The following is a 14,897-nucleotide window of genomic DNA, read 5'->3' as shown; positions in this document are numbered from 1 at the left end:
TGGGCCACATGGGTCAAGCTGTAGGCTCAGCCCTTCATTCATCCCATTCAGCCTCCCTGGCCCTCAGGCTTACAGAGTGCCTGCCTACCTGTTTATCTGCAATGATAAGTCTCTTGCACATTTGTATGGGAAGACTTGGGCCCAACAGCCTGCATGTTTCCGCCTGCAATCCAGCTCCGGTGCTGCCCACTGTCTTCAGCACACACCTCCACTGTGGCCTGATTTGTCCAAACCCAGTGCCCCGGCGTGAACAGTCCTGACTGCCCCCCCACAAGCACCAGTGAAGACGAGCCTCCTTCCCTGCCCTTAAGGACTTGCCATCCATACAGGGTACAGGCTTCCTGTCTGACACAGACGTTTGCTCCCCTGTCCCCCTTGTAAGACCCTCCTCAGAGCCTCAGTTCCTTATACCCCAGACAGCTGGCTGTACATGAGCAATATTGATCCCACTCACACGAGATGTTTCAAAATAGGCAAATCTAGAGACAAAGTGGTTTAGTGGCTGCCTAGAGCTAGGGAGATTGGGAAGAAATGGGGAGGGGTGCCTGGGTGGCTCAGTTGTTAAGCATTTGCCTTCGGCTCAGGTCATGGTCCCAGGGTCCTGGGATCGGGACCCCTGCATCGGTGGGGAAGACTGCTTCTCCCTCTTTCTCTCCCCGTCCTTGTGTTCCCTCTCTTGCTGTCTCTCTCCATCAAATAAATACATTTTTTTAAGATTTTATTTATTTATTTGACAGACAGAGATCACAAGTAGGCAGAGAGGCAGGCAGAGAGAGGAGGAAGCAGGCTCCCGCTGAGCAAAGAGCCGGATGCAGGGCTCGATCCCAGGACCCTGGAATCATGACCCGAGCGGAAGGCAGAGGCTTTAACCCACTGAACCACCCAGGCGCCCCCAAATAAATATCTTTAAAGAAGAAAATGGGGGGGTGTCTGCTAGAAGCTATTGGGGTTTCTTCTCAGGGTGTCAAAAATGTTACAAAATTGTGGTTGCACAACTCTGTGAATAAACTAAAAATCACTGAATTATACAGTTTAAATCGGTAAACTGAATTATGTCTCAATATGTTGCCAACAAAAATAAAAAAACAAGCAGATCAACTAACCAGAAGCTGAAGCTCCAAGCTCTGATGTCTCCTGTGGGTCCCTGATGAAAGGGAAAAGCAGCATCTGAAGGTCTGGCCAGGTGGGCGGCAATCCGGCCCCGGCTGGACGTGCAGTGTGGTTTGACCACTGTTCACCGGAAGCCCCTTCTCATGCTTGGAAACTCCACACAAATCACGAAAGGAGACAGAGCCCACCTCCCACCACATAGAAGACCAGATACTTGGCTTTCCCAGCTATCTCCTTGTAGTCCTATAACCAAGGCTTAGCTAATCAATGCCTCTGCCAGGAATTTCTCAATCAACAGCAAAGCAGGAAGGAAAGCGAACTACCTCTGGTGGCAGCCAGGACACCTTCAGCACACTCTGGTTCCCAGGTAGGATTTAAGGTGTTAATGGCTCAGACTTATCTGCCAACCACCGTTGCTCTTGTTTTCTAACTTTTCTCAAGCCTTAGTGTTTATGTGAGCCCAAGAGTTCAATAGTCTTTTTCTGCTTTTATCAGCCAGAATCTGCTCTTTGGCTCTAATGGAGGATTGGCACATGTGACATCAGGGACCCTGTAGCACTGGATCCCTCTGGGCAAGGCAAACTATCCTGGTAGCTTCGCTCCTCAGCTTACAGTTACCAGGAGACAAACACCGTATGCTCATCTCACATTTCAGTCATCAGCTACATCTTTTCCCCCATTCGAGAAGCCTCAAACCTTAGATGTCCTAGCTTCCAATTCTCTCTTCCTTTTCCTGATAGCTGCTTTTTAGATGTCTTTCAAACATCCTTTAATTTCTTATGATTTCTCTGTGCCCAATGTGGGGCTCAAGTTCATGACCCTGAGATCAAGAGTCACACGCTCTACCGACCGAGCCCACCATCAAGCCCAGTTAGAAGTAACTGGGCTTTCTGAGGCTTAGGGTTTATGAATTTCAATCCTACAAAATTCCCAGCGTCTTTAAAATATTCTCTCCTCTGGAATTCTGACTGTATGGATCACATCAATCTATCTCCCATGTTTTGTTTTCTCCATGTTTTTTCACCTCTTTTCCTGAGTTTCCATTTCTCTACATCCCTGTGTTCCATCTGTGTACCTTCGGATCTACTTCCAGTTCATTCTTCTTTTAGGTATGTCTCATCTGTTGTTTAACCATAAGGTTTCTAACTGCAAATGGTATACTGTTAATTTTTAAAAGCTTTACTTTTTTATCAAACCAATTTGGTCCTTTTAAATGTTCATTTCTTTAGTCATACTTTCTCTTTAAATATGAGCAAGATATTTTGTATTTTGTACTTTTAAAAATTTACTTATTTTATAGAGAAAGAGAGATGGGGCAGAGGGAGAGGGAGAGATTCTCCAGCAGACTCCCTGCTGAACGAGGAGCAGGACACAGGGTTCGATCCCACAACCCTGAGATCACAACCTGAGCCGAAAGCAAGAGTTGGACGTTTAACATCCTGAGCCAAGCCCTCCTGTTTTGTATTTCATATTTCTAACAGGTTTTTGCTGGTGTGATTCTGTTGTGTATTTTTTCTAATGACTCTTAGTCATGGTGATTTCTTTCCTTGTGTGGCTTTGTATTTTCACTGAAAGCACACATTTCTTCAAATTTTATCTGAAGAAATTCCCTGAGGTTTGGGTTTAAAGTACAAACCTCAAGAGAAGATTATACTTGCTTCTGCCAGGTGCCTGGGAACACTACCAACCTGAGACCACTTCAAACTGAACTATTAGCTTGAGGATTTTCCAGTCTACACAGGTAGTCTGAACTCTAGACCCAAACAGTACTGAGAGCCAGCTGTGGTTACACATTACTGGGGAAACTTTGTGCTCACTCCCTACCTCTCCTTGTATCCAAAACCAAAGCTAAGAAGGTGAGTTGTGGGAGTGGTTCGCTCTTTCAATGGCTGTTTTTTGAGGTTTAAGTAGGAGGGGTCTCTGGTCTGACTCCCTTCTTTGTGGGAGCCTTGCGTTCGCTGCCAGCCGCACTAGTGGCCCACTGAGACAACTGTTCTAGGCCACTCACAGACCCCACCAAAAAAGCAGAAAAAAAACAAGAGTGACAGGAATGTTTATGAATTGGCTCTTAAATAAAGTGCCAGCTCTAGGAGCCATCCACAGACTTCATGGCCTTCACCAGCCTTAAGATCACTCACTGGCCCATTCTCTTCTATACCACAATAATTGGTCTAAAGCAAGGATGGGAGGACATGAGGACATGAGGAACCAGATCCAAGCAGAGGAAGTGTGGCATAGCACAAGGCTGAGTTGCTCTTCTTCTTGTCCAACCCTGGAGCAGTCCAAGAGCCCTCTAGTTGTCTTTGAGCCAACCTAGCTCAAGGGCTAAGATTCTTGCCCTTGGATGGAAAAGAACCAGAAGAGGCCAAGCCCAAGTCTGTCCCCACAGATCCATTTCTCATTGGGCTCACAGTGGCAGAGCTCAGGATAGTTCCTTATTACTCTTTGCTCAAGGGGAGATGTCTCCGGTCCTTGCCTGCGTTTCGGCGCCTCTTTCGACTCAAAAAACTCTCTAGTTTTTTGCTGCGTTTCAGCTCCTTGAACTTCTCAGCTAGGACCAACTGGCGCTGCTCAGCTAGAGGACAGGGAGAAAGAAGGCTGGTAAGCAAAGGAGGCGGCACCCTTCCCCTTCCCCAGGTCTGTATCTCTCAACCACTATGCTGGCATGCATGACTTGCTTAGAGTTCACTGGCGTGTGCAGCACATGGACTTTTTCTAGGATCCTCTGCTTTATCTATTATACCAACTGTGAGTTCCTTCTCTGCCCGGCCCAGCATATGGAGGGGAGGCAGGAGAGAGATAAAGGCAACCTTCCTCGCTCGTAATCTATACTTAGGGATACGAGAATAGTTACAAATAACTCCTGCCTACCATCTCTACTTTCCTCCAACTTCCCATGGCATCCTGCCTTCTGGCCTCCCTCAGGGAGCTCACAGACCTCCAACACAGCATGCTGCCTCTATGGTCGCCCAAGCCCATCCTTGCAACCAGCCTGAGATAGCTGTGCTCCACTCACATTTCTTCAGGAAGTATGGCCGCTGGCCCTGCTGGGCCCGAGCCCTCTGCTCCTGCTTCAGGGCCAGGCGCAGCTCCTGTTGCCGCTTGCGTTCCTGCTGTGCCCGTTCTTGCTGCTCCTGAGAAGCGAAGTGGAGGTGGGTGAGATGGGTGGGCAGGAGGGCCTGGGAGCCACCCCCCCACTGCCTCGAGCTGCTCTCGCCGCCCACCTGCAGTTCTGAGCCACTCACCATCCGCTGAAGCAGCTGCTGCAGTTTCTCCTGCTCCTGCCCAGAACGGTGCTTCTTCAACTGCTTTTTCACCAGCTCCACAGGGCAAAAGGAACACGACTGTTAGCAGTCTGTACGTGTCAACTGAAATTCTGTGCCAAGCATTATTCTGAGAGGTTCACATATGCTAATGCAAACGACACACTGAGATATGCATTATTATTACCTCTTCTTATGATTAGAAAACTGTGAAGTTAAGGAACCTGCCAATGGTCACACAGCTAGTCAACTAATGAGCCAGGATTTGAAAACAGGAAGCAAATTAGGGAAAGTTAATCAGTTAAGGAGAAATAAGTCTTCCCACCCCTATGCTCCCTGTTCCCGTCTGCCTGACTCTCTAACCTGTCCCTTAGTTTCCTACCCTTCGGAATCCCCATGAGCCAGTATCATGTTCCAAACCTCTTTCTCTTTGGCTCGGATGTCATTCAGGAATTCATAGGTTTTGTCAAACACCTCAGGATTATATTCCCCTGAAAGATCGTCAAAGCGGGGATCCCGGGCTACCTTTGAAGAAAACAAGAGTATAAAAGAACTGTTCACTCTCTCCTGAGACACTTCTTCCTGCCTCCTCCTCACCTTCTTACTGATGGGAACAACTTGACGCAAAAATGGCACCCGGACCTTGGCTGACATTTCCAGAGGCCTACGGAGAAATTAAAGGACATGTCTAGGGTCTCCAGTCTTTTTTTTTTTTAAGATTTTTTTCTTATTTTTTTATTTTTTGAGAAAGAGACAGAGAAAGAGAATGTGCGTGAGCAGGGGGAATCTCCACACCCAATGTGGGGCTCGAACTCACAACCCTGCGATCAAGAGTCACAAGGCTCCCCAGCATTTCCAATCATGATCAAAGGCCTCCCACCTAAGAATTCAGACACCTACTTAAGGACCCAGGTATCCTCCAGTTCCTGCAGCAGGCCTTGCTCCTCACCTGTGCTTATCTGCAACACACGCATTTTGGACACGTGGTCTAGAACCTTGCTTCTTAGAACTGTTTCCAGCTGCCAACTGTTTGTATGTCTCAGTCCCCACTTGGCTCTGCAATTCCAACAGCTCTTCAAAGGACATGTTAGATGTGTCTGTGGAAGGAGGGGTGAGGACATGACTCAGCACAGCCTCTCCCAGCTGCAGAGACCTCATCCCACCCTCTTTCTTTAGGTAACTAACCCTTTCCAATATCCCCATCAGACCAATCACTACAGGCAGGCTCCAAGCAGCACAGGTTGTAATGGTGCTACCTCAACACCTAACTTCCCAAACACTCCAACCACCTGGGGCCTCACCTAGCTAAGAACTGTAAGGTCGGAGGTGGGTCAAGCCACAGTCCCTTCTTTTTCATTTTTTTTTTTTTAAGATTTTATTTATTTATTTGACAGAGAGAGATCACAAGTAGACAGAGAGGCAGGCAGAGAGAAAGAGAGGGAAGCAGGCTCGCCGCTGAGCAGAGAGCCCGATGCGGGACTCAATCCCAGGACCCTGAGATCATGACCTGAGCCGAAGGCAGCGGCTTAACCCACTGAGCCACCCAGGCGTCCCTTTTTCATCTCTTTTGAATCATGCCTCCACAGGCTTCCCCACAGGGCATGTCTCTTTTGCTCAGTGACCACTGCCAGCGCTTGGCTTCATATTCTCAGCAGCTCTTACCTTGGCTAGTGCTCTCATCTTCTTCTTTTTTTTTTTAAAGATTTTTATTTATTTATTTGACAGAGAGAAATCACAAGAGAGGCAGGCAGAGAGAGAGGAAGGGAAGCAGGCTCTCCGCTGAGCAGAGATCCCGATGCGGGACTCGATCCCAGGATCCTGAGATCATGACCTGAGCTGAAGGCAGCGGCTTAACCCACTGAGCCACCCAGGCGCCCCAGTGCTCTCATCTTCTAATTGGTCTCCCAACCTCTGTCTCCTCCCAAAGCTAGGTTTTCCATATCAGGTTTGACAGGGGCATCTAAAATGCAAAGCTGATCTTATCACTCCCACCTCTTTGCCACACATATGCCCTTTGGATCACACCACTCCAGAACTCAAAACTCCTTAACGGGTTCCTCTTGATCAGAGTAAAAGCTACAGGCCTTATAATGGTTTGAAAGCCCCCCTGTGACCTCTAATCTCATGTCCTAGTAATCTCTTTGCCACTCCTCTCCAGTCACTGGTCTAGCAGTTCCTGAGCAAAAAGGTCTATGTGTCTGCCTCAGTTCCTCTGCATTTGATATTGCCTCTGCTTGGGAGATTTCTCCAAATTTATTTAGTGTTTGCTCCCTTACCTCCTTCAAACTGTTGCTCAAACGTCCCCTAGTCAGTGAGACCTTCTCTATCTCCAAAACCCTTATAAACTTTTTTAAAAACTGAGATATACTTCACATATCATAGAATTCACCCTTAAAAACACACAGTCCCGGGGCGCCTGGGTGGCTCAGTGGGTTAGGCCGCTGCCTTCCGCCCGGGGCTGTGATCTCAGGGTCCTGGGATCAAGCCCCACATCGGGCTGTCTGCTCGGCGGGGAGCCTGCTTCTCTCTCTCTCTCTCTCTGCTTGCTGCTCTGCCTACTTGTGATCTCTTTCTCTGTCAAATAAATAAATAAAATATTTAAAAAAAAACCACACACACAGTCCCGTGCTCTGTTGCTTTTAATGTTACTTACTTATTTGGGGGGGGGGGGGTGTCACCCTTTCTAAAAGTAAGTTCCATGAGAACGGGATTTCTTTTTTTTTTTTTTAAAGATTTTATTTATTTATTTGACAGACAGAGATCACAAGTAGGCTGAGAGGCAGGCAGAGAGAGAGGAGGAAGCAGGCTCTCCATGGAGCAGAGAGCCCGACGCGGGGCTCGATCCCAGGACCCCGGGATCATGACCTGAGCCGAAGGCAGAGGCTTTAACCCACTGAGCCACCCAGGCGCCCGAGAACGGGATTTCTTTTTAAAATTTTAAGTAATTTCTATACCCAATGCGGAGCTTGAACTGGCAACTCCAAGATCTTGCTCTACACATTGAGCCCACCAGGCGCCCCAGAACAGTTTGTTTGCTTTATTCACCGATGTAACTACAGCAGCTAAAACGGCATTTGGAACAGGTGCACAGGGTGGATGTTCACCAAATGTTTTTGAAATTAGTGAACCCTGACCTACTGACCCCTCCCCAGCAACCCATGAGTCTTCTGACTGTACTTTTACACATGCGTTTTCTCCCTGCGGAAAACCCGCATCCTCCTTTTCGGAAACTGCCCGGGATCTGCTAACCCAGGAAGCGCCCCCTCACTGCCCAATGAGTCAGCGGCGCTCCCTACAGCGGCTCCTTCAGAGCACTTCGTAGCCTCACGGTAACTGCACGGCCCCCGCGCCCCGCTGTCCCTCGGCCCGACACCGGGCCCTCACCCTTCCGCAGGCCCCTGCCGTCCTCCCCGCCGCCCCGACCACCGCGAGGAGGCCCGGCGGCCGCCGCGACACTAGCACGCTCCCTCGGCATTGGCTCGCGCGGGACACTCCGACTCCGAACAAGACTACTTCCGCCCTAGCGGCTCCCGCCCCACCTCTTCCGGCCTCACCCGGAGGCCGAGTCTGCGCAACTCGTTCGTTGAAAGGGGCGGACCTGCGGACGGGTGGGTGCCCGCTAGAGATAATGTTGCAGCCTTTTTGTGGCGTGGCGCTGGATTCCGCACTCAAGAGGCACTGGGTCTGGGCCTTGGTGGTTTTTGGTTTCCTTTTGCTCCTGGTGGAGAAGCTAGAACCTCAGCACCCTGCCCCTTTGCCTTTGTCATTCACCCCCACCCATCGCACTTCACAAAACAGATCACACGTTTGGAGATTTTTAATTCATTTTTATAAAATCTGAGCTGGCTGGGAGCGTCAGGGAACAGCAACAGCTCAGGGAAGGGTGGGATTATCTGCTGGTCCTCGCCTCCCCAGGTCAGGGAGAAGGAGGTTTCATGGCAACAGTTGCAACTCCTCTCAGCTCCCAATGGATGCTCATGGCTCAAGCGGGGGAGGGGGTGGAAACAAGGTTGGGGGGGAAGCTCCTGAGGCTCAGACACTGCTTGCTTCTCCCTTATCCCCATTTCCTTCGCTTCCCAGCAGAGCCTGGCTGGCCTGGGGCAGAGCAGAGGCCCAGGAGCAGTTGGAAGGAGGTGTATGGGACAGAGCACCAAGGGGAAGGGGCCCTCGGCCCAAGGGGGTAGGGATCTCGCCCTCCCCCCTACAGCTCCCCACTGAGTTCACAGCACAGGAAACACCTCTAGTCCAACAACTCCACGCAGAGGTATACAGAGTCCAGGGTCCAAAGGGTCAGGCAGGTGAGGGACGGGAAGGGGCAGTGAAGACAATAGCAGGCTCAGGAAGGGAGGCGGCAGCAACTTTCTCCTACCCATGGGAGGAGACGATGGGGCGACTGATATTGCTGTTGGTGGTCATGGCATTCAGCTCCCACCTGGAAGGCCAACAATGACAGGCAGAAAGGACAGCTGGGAGAGCCTCCACCCCCAAGGCCAGAATTGCTCAAACAAAGCTATGAACACATACATCATCAGTCCCTTCAACATCCTAAAGCTCAACCACCCACAGCCACCTCCCTTCTTAGGACCTTACTAATAAGTTCAACAATCGGGCCCCACCCACCACCAAATCCAGTATCACCCACTCCTCCACCTGCACGTTCATGCAGACTTCCTATCTATGTTTATATACCTGTGTGTTTGTGCCCAACACCTGGAAAAAACCATCTGTGTACACAGCTCAGTAAATTTCCCAACCTACCTTTCATCCTCTGCTCAGACCCAACCAGGAATGCCTGTTTTTGCTCTCCACTCCTATCCCTTTTAAGGGCCTGACTCAGCTCTCCTGGGCTTCCAGAAGCCTTCCCCGCCCCTCTCACCATATAAAATCAAATCCCTTCTTCCCTCTTTTTTGACAATTCTATCACTCTACAAAGATTTACCAAGTACCTCCTTATGCCTTGCACACTGTGTCACTAAATGCTGAACACACACCCTCTCAGCTTAAACTTAACTGATACAAGGAGAGGGAAGTGTCCAGAATGACCCAGAAAAAACACAATATATACCAAATAACTTTTGGTGCTTGATTTGGACCTAAGAATGGGATTCAAAGGGAAGTACCTAGGAAGGACCGCCCTTAACTCCGGAACTAATGTGATCCAGAGATTCCTAAACTTGTTGGTACTTTGCAGCTAACTTTGAAGACTGAATCAAACTTTCTCCAGCATGTTAAAAAAAAAAAACAAAACGAATAGGCTCGGGACTCAAGAAATGATGCTGCTGAGCTTGGTTTGAAACACCTGATTTTGGGCACCTGGGTGGCTCAGTGGGTTAAGCCGCTGCCTTCGGCTCAGGTCATGATCTCAGGGTCCTGGGATCGAGTCCCGCATCGGGCTCTCTGCTCAGCAGGGAGCCTGCTTCCCTCTCCCTCTCTCTGCCTGCCTCTCTATCTACTTGTGATCTCTCTCTGTCAAATAAATAAAATCTTTAAAAAAATAAAAATAAAAAAAAAAAAAGAAACACCTGATTTTTTTTTCCCCTATTATTTACCCACCTGATAATTTTCAATCTCCTTCCCTCTCACTCTCCACAAGTACACTACATCTCCAGCAGAACAGAAACCTCTCTCCCCTCCACGCTGAGGCCAAGCTCACCACATCATGCCTGTGCTGCCTGCTCTCCTTCAACCAAGCCCTCCTCCCCCTCTCCAACCACTCACTGTACCTGATGTCATGGGGCAAACAGGACTGGTCCAGGTTATACTGAATCACAGCCAGTTTACAAAGAGTCTTCAGACTAGGGCCTTTAAAGAAGTCAGGGAGGGGGAGATGGTCAGAGCCAAGGAAAGGGTTCATTCTTTAATGTCACCACCCAAAGCCAGGGACCTGAAGCAGCAGCACTCTGGGAATACGTGTACTTACTAAAATCCAAAATGTGTAAGTCAGAATGATCTATGAGGTCAAATTCATCTCCCAGACCTTCCTCAGGAGATGGACTGTGGGGATCAAAAAGAAATGAAGAAAGGAAGAAAGACTATCTATGAGACCCTGTCGCTCAAATGCCTCCCATGCAGTCACAGACTTGGGCCCTTCCCTGAGGCCTCCCTGCTTTCCTCCTAACCTGGTACCCCCAAAGAGAACAATCTTGTCACCAACGATACAGCAGCACTGGCGCCGGCGGGGACATGGCCCCTTCCCCTTCGGTTCAATCTTCTTCCAGGTAAAGGACACTGAAGAGAAGTTGATATGGAGGTTGAATACCTACCCAGTCCAGATATCCTCTCCATCCCGACTCTCGCAGGATTTTCCCCTCTCCCCCATCAATTGTTCCTCATTTTCCCCCTAAAGGCAGTGCTCTGTACCAGGGTTAAACTTCCAGAGGTCATGGAAGTGCCGGTTCAGCCTCGCATTATAGCCACCAAAGATGTACAGCTCCCCATTGTAGCCAACTAGAAGGAGAGAGGAATGTGGGGTGTGAGGACAGAGGGTGGGAAGGGGGACCCCACAGAGACCAACAGATACTCACAGGCTGAGTGGCTCCGGCGGCCCTCGGGCAGCACCGGAGTTGGGGGACAGTCCAGCCAGGCCTCAGTCCTGGTGTCAAAGACACGGATGCGGTTGCAGTAAATCTCGTTGTTGGAATGGAATGGCCCAAAGCGGTCTGCACGTCCCCCAAAGACATACATGTGACTGCCCAGCATTGTGGCTGAATGGAAATCCCTCCAGCGCGCAGGGCTGCCCTGGGTAGGAGCAGAGATGAGAGGGAGGGGGTCAACGTGGAGCCTAGGAGGGGATCTGCTCTCACTGAGCTTCCTATGATTTCTTCAACTGAGGGTAAGGATCTGGGAGAAAAAAGAAAGGACAGACCTTTGTACAGATAAGGGTCCATGTCATGGTGCTGGTATCGAGCTTGTGAATGTCATTGGAAAAGCAGTCCGCCTGAGTGGGAAGAGAAAGGAAGCGAAGAAAGGAATAAAAATGGGGATCAGTGGTCACTCTCTGCCCCTCCACCAGTCCCCCTCAAAACCTGCAAACAAGTCAAAGCCTCCTATCCTGCCACCCTCAATTTCCCTTTCTCCTTCTCATTCCCACCCTAAACCTCTACTTTCCTGCCAGACGTACCAGCTGCTCATAGCCCCCGAAAATGTACATGGTCTTGCCCAGGACACAAGCTGAATGTCCATCCCGGGCTCCAGGAACTGTTCCCGACACTCGGGGGGTGGACCACTTGTGAGTATCTGAAAGAGAGGAGAAGGGCCAGGTAAGCAACCTGACACCTCCTTCTAGACTCTGGGGTGCACTATTCCCAACCGCCCCAGCCCCCGTCTGTCCCCACCCACTTCCCTGAGGTATAATTTGGCAAAACACAGCCTCTCTGAGACCCATACTCACTGACATCAAAGGCATAAAGCACATTGCAGGCTCCTTCGGTGTCATTCCGCCCGCCCCAAAGGAAGACCATGTCGTCGATGAGGACGGTTGAGTGTCCATACCGCATGTAGGGTACCACAGGAGCCTGCCCACGGACAGCAGGCCTCACTGGGGGCAGCTTTGTCCAACGCAAGGACACTGTGGGCACAGTTCTGCTCAGCCCTGGAAAGCTCCCTCCCAGGCTGTTCACCTTTTCCCAAACCAGATATTCATTCCCTTGTCCCCTTTGGCCATGGGTACCACCACCAAACCTGATTCAGTGACCCGTTCCCCTCCCTGATGTGGGTACCCAGGGATGGTCCCAGCATCAGCTTACCTGCATTGAAAATGTGCACATCAATCTGACGCAGTGTTTCATAGTCTTCACCAGAGCAGTAACCCCCGAAGGAGTATACCCGGTGCCCAACAGCCACTGCAGCATGGTTCACCCTGCGGGGCCCGCCCTCCAGGTGCACCGTCCACCGTAACATCCCCTGGGTCACTGGTTACAGCAACATGGCCCCCCGGCACGGCCTGCTGCCTCTGCTACCTGCACACAAGTTAGGGCCACAGGCTCCTCAGGCAGGGCCTTTGTCTGGCGCACCGTGACTCTGCCCAGGACCAGCCCTTCACTCCAAGTGTCACCCTGATGGCCCTCCCACACCACCCGTCCAAAGCTCAGGTGGCTGGCCCTGGCACAGGGGAGCGGCAGAGGTCAGGGAGTTTGCCCTGGCCCTGTGTTCTCCAACAGGGAAGGATGGGGCCACTCCCGACCTGACTGACAGCTCAGAATCTGCTGATCAAGGGCCCAGCACAGTCATCCTCATTTACTCATGGAGGCCCCATCGCGTCCCTGGCCTGGCACAAGCTCCAAGTGCCCCCCAAACTCCCCCACCCCCTACCCTCCTTCCCAAGGCAGTGCATTCTCTTGTCTCTCTGGTTCTGCTCCGCTTACTGCCACCTCTCTAAGAATCTCTGCTCTTTAAGGTGGGGAAAGGGATCTCAAAATACTCAGGACTATTAATAGCCCAGCCAACCCCAATCGGTCCACTGAAAGCTGGCATTGGTGCTTCAAAGCAGAAAAGCTTTTAGGCCTTTAAGTGAAAATAGTCCCCCTATCCGGGACAGGGTGGGATTGATCCAGGGCAGGGACCTCCAGGGATGGTTAGTCCCTCATAGGGAACTCCGGCCAAGCTGAGCTGTTGTCATCAGGGTCATCCAGGGCCTCTCACAGGCACTCCGAGTTCCTTTGACAGCTGTGCCTGGTATCCTGCCAAGACTAGGAACTTAAGCCAGAAAGGTATGTGTCTGCTGGGGACTGAAGGGGTGGGGGAGAAGAGGAGGTGTTTTCCCCTCCTGCTGCTTCCCCACCCCTGCTATTGTAAGGATAAACAAGCTATTTTAGCAGCTCTTTTCCCACTTGGATCCCTGAAATGGGGATGGGGTAGGGTTGCATTAGAAAAGAGAAAGGAGGGGTGCCTGGGTGGCTCAGTCAGTTAAGTGTCTGCCTTTGGCTCAGGTCACGATCCACCTGGGTCCTGAGATAGAGTCCCACAGCCGGCTCCCTATTGCCTACTCAGTGGGGAGTCTGCTTCTTCCTCTCCCTCTGCCCCTCTCCCAGCTCATGCTCACACACACTCTCTCATAAATAAATAAAATCTTTAAAAAAGAGAGACAGAAAGGAAACAAACAAAAAATGCCCTTGGGCAGGACAATAAATAGACCCAGGCATGACCTGCCAACCTAGTGATAATGGGTACATTTGAAGGCTCTGTCAAACAAATGCTCCTCCAACTGGTACTGCCTTCGCTGGCAGGCACCTGCTGTGTTTGAGTGGATCATCTGCTCCCTGTTCAGGAAGCCCTGGCAGAGGAAAGAGCCTGACAGAACCTCAGACACAGAGAAAGCAAGTAAGGGAGGCCCCTTGAAAGAAACACAGCTTTCAGCTGGCTTGCCTGCCCCCTCCCCCTTCAACCTCCCTCAACCCCCCCATCCCTTGCTTTAAATAGCCAGCCTGCCAAACCTGAAATAGCCCCAGCAGGAAACCACTCTCACTTCATTATTCCTGTCCTCAATCCAACAGATCTTGGATCTGGGCTTTCCGGGAGATAGAAGGTTGAAGGTTTTAGGAATTCGAGTCTTTCATTTTCCCTCATAGCTTCTACTTCCCCTTCAGCTACGTCAAGGTAAAGTAGAGAATTCACAGGAGAAGAGAGAAGCAATTCCATCCAAAGGTGGACAGAATCGTAGCTTCTTCACAAGGAAAACTCAAACTCATGGAGAAAAGCCCCCACCATCTCAGGGGCCCCGCTTATCTCTGGGTCTCCTGGATCTTTCATCACTGCTGCATTCTCCAGCTTCTTCCATTCTCTTCACGTACATACCCCCCTCTCTGGTCTCTTGCCATGTTCACTCCCCGTTTCTGGCCCTTCTTGATCTCCTGAGAGCTTTGCAGTTTTCTCCTTTTTCCCTCTCCCACCGCACCAAGCTCCACCCCGACAGCCCTCCATTTTCCCTGAGCCACCAAGGGAGAAAGAGCTAATATTCACTGACCCCTTTCGGCCAGGGATATTCCTCATTCTACAGGACGCTATCCCTGTCTTCTTCCAGTCATCCCAACCTCCCCTCCCCCAGAATACTAGACCCTCCCCCCGCTTTTCTTCCATTATCCTCAGCTTCCCCTTCTCCTCATAGCCCAGTCTTTCTTCCAATTCCCTTCAGTGCCTCCGCCAGCCACCAGGTCTCCTCCATCAGTTTCCTCACCATCCTCCCACAGCCCTTCTTTCCCCATTAACACTCTCCTTTCCCATCATCCCCCTAGATCCCTCCAAACCCCCACCTCATTACTCTCAGGCCCCTCCCCCACGACTCCAGCTTCAGGAATGGGCGACCGCAGCCCCTCCAATTTTCCTTGTCTCTTAACCCATCCCGGGCTACCTGCCAGGCCGGGCCGGGGCGGGGCCGCGGGTCCTCGCGCTGCCTGCCGTCTAGAACCCGTTGCGCGCCAACCGACACCTCGGTCCCCAACGAGATAAACACAGCCAGACTCGGTCCTTCCGGCGGGCGGCCGTGTGCGCACGTGCAGTCAGAGCTAAGTGCCTGAAGCCTACCGGGAC

At 50.9% G+C, this 14,897-nt stretch overlaps 1 protein-coding gene across 2 annotated transcripts; it reads right to left on the bottom strand.

Moving 5' to 3' along the window:
• Window positions 1-3,146: 3,146 nt before the first annotated feature.
• Window positions 3,147-14,881, bottom strand: LOC123941412 (kelch domain-containing protein 3). 2 transcript variants are annotated; one of them, XM_046004515.1, is made up of 15 exons: window positions 14,719-14,881; window positions 12,119-12,331; window positions 11,764-11,940; window positions 11,494-11,609; window positions 11,239-11,310; window positions 10,898-11,111; window positions 10,734-10,820; window positions 10,493-10,601; window positions 10,294-10,367; window positions 5,323-5,470; window positions 4,971-5,037; window positions 4,794-4,898; window positions 4,356-4,430; window positions 4,127-4,244; window positions 3,147-3,685 (listed from the first exon to the last, which is right to left on the bottom strand). In XM_046004515.1, the coding sequence occupies exons 2-15, from the start codon at window positions 12,270-12,272 to the stop codon at window positions 3,549-3,551; spliced, it is 1,653 nt and encodes a 550-aa protein (XP_045860471.1). In that variant the 5' UTR covers window positions 12,273-12,331; window positions 14,719-14,881; the 3' UTR covers window positions 3,147-3,548. The 2 variants fall into 2 exon arrangements, with proteins under 2 accessions (XP_045860471.1, XP_045860470.1); XM_046004514.1 differs by lacking the exons at window positions 3,147-3,685; window positions 4,127-4,244; window positions 4,356-4,430; ... (1 more) ...; window positions 4,971-5,037; window positions 5,323-5,470 and adding exons at window positions 8,186-8,805; window positions 10,097-10,175 and having other exon boundaries at window positions 14,719-14,870.
• Between the last annotated feature and the right edge of the window lie 16 nt (window positions 14,882-14,897).

The sequence above is a fragment of the Meles meles genome, chromosome 5 (assembly GCF_922984935.1).
Source record: "Meles meles chromosome 5, mMelMel3.1 paternal haplotype, whole genome shotgun sequence".
Lineage (NCBI taxonomy): Eukaryota > Metazoa > Chordata > Mammalia > Carnivora > Mustelidae > Meles > Meles meles.
The sequence above is the reverse complement of the archived record's forward strand: the minus strand, read 5'-3'. Positions and strand labels throughout refer to the sequence as shown.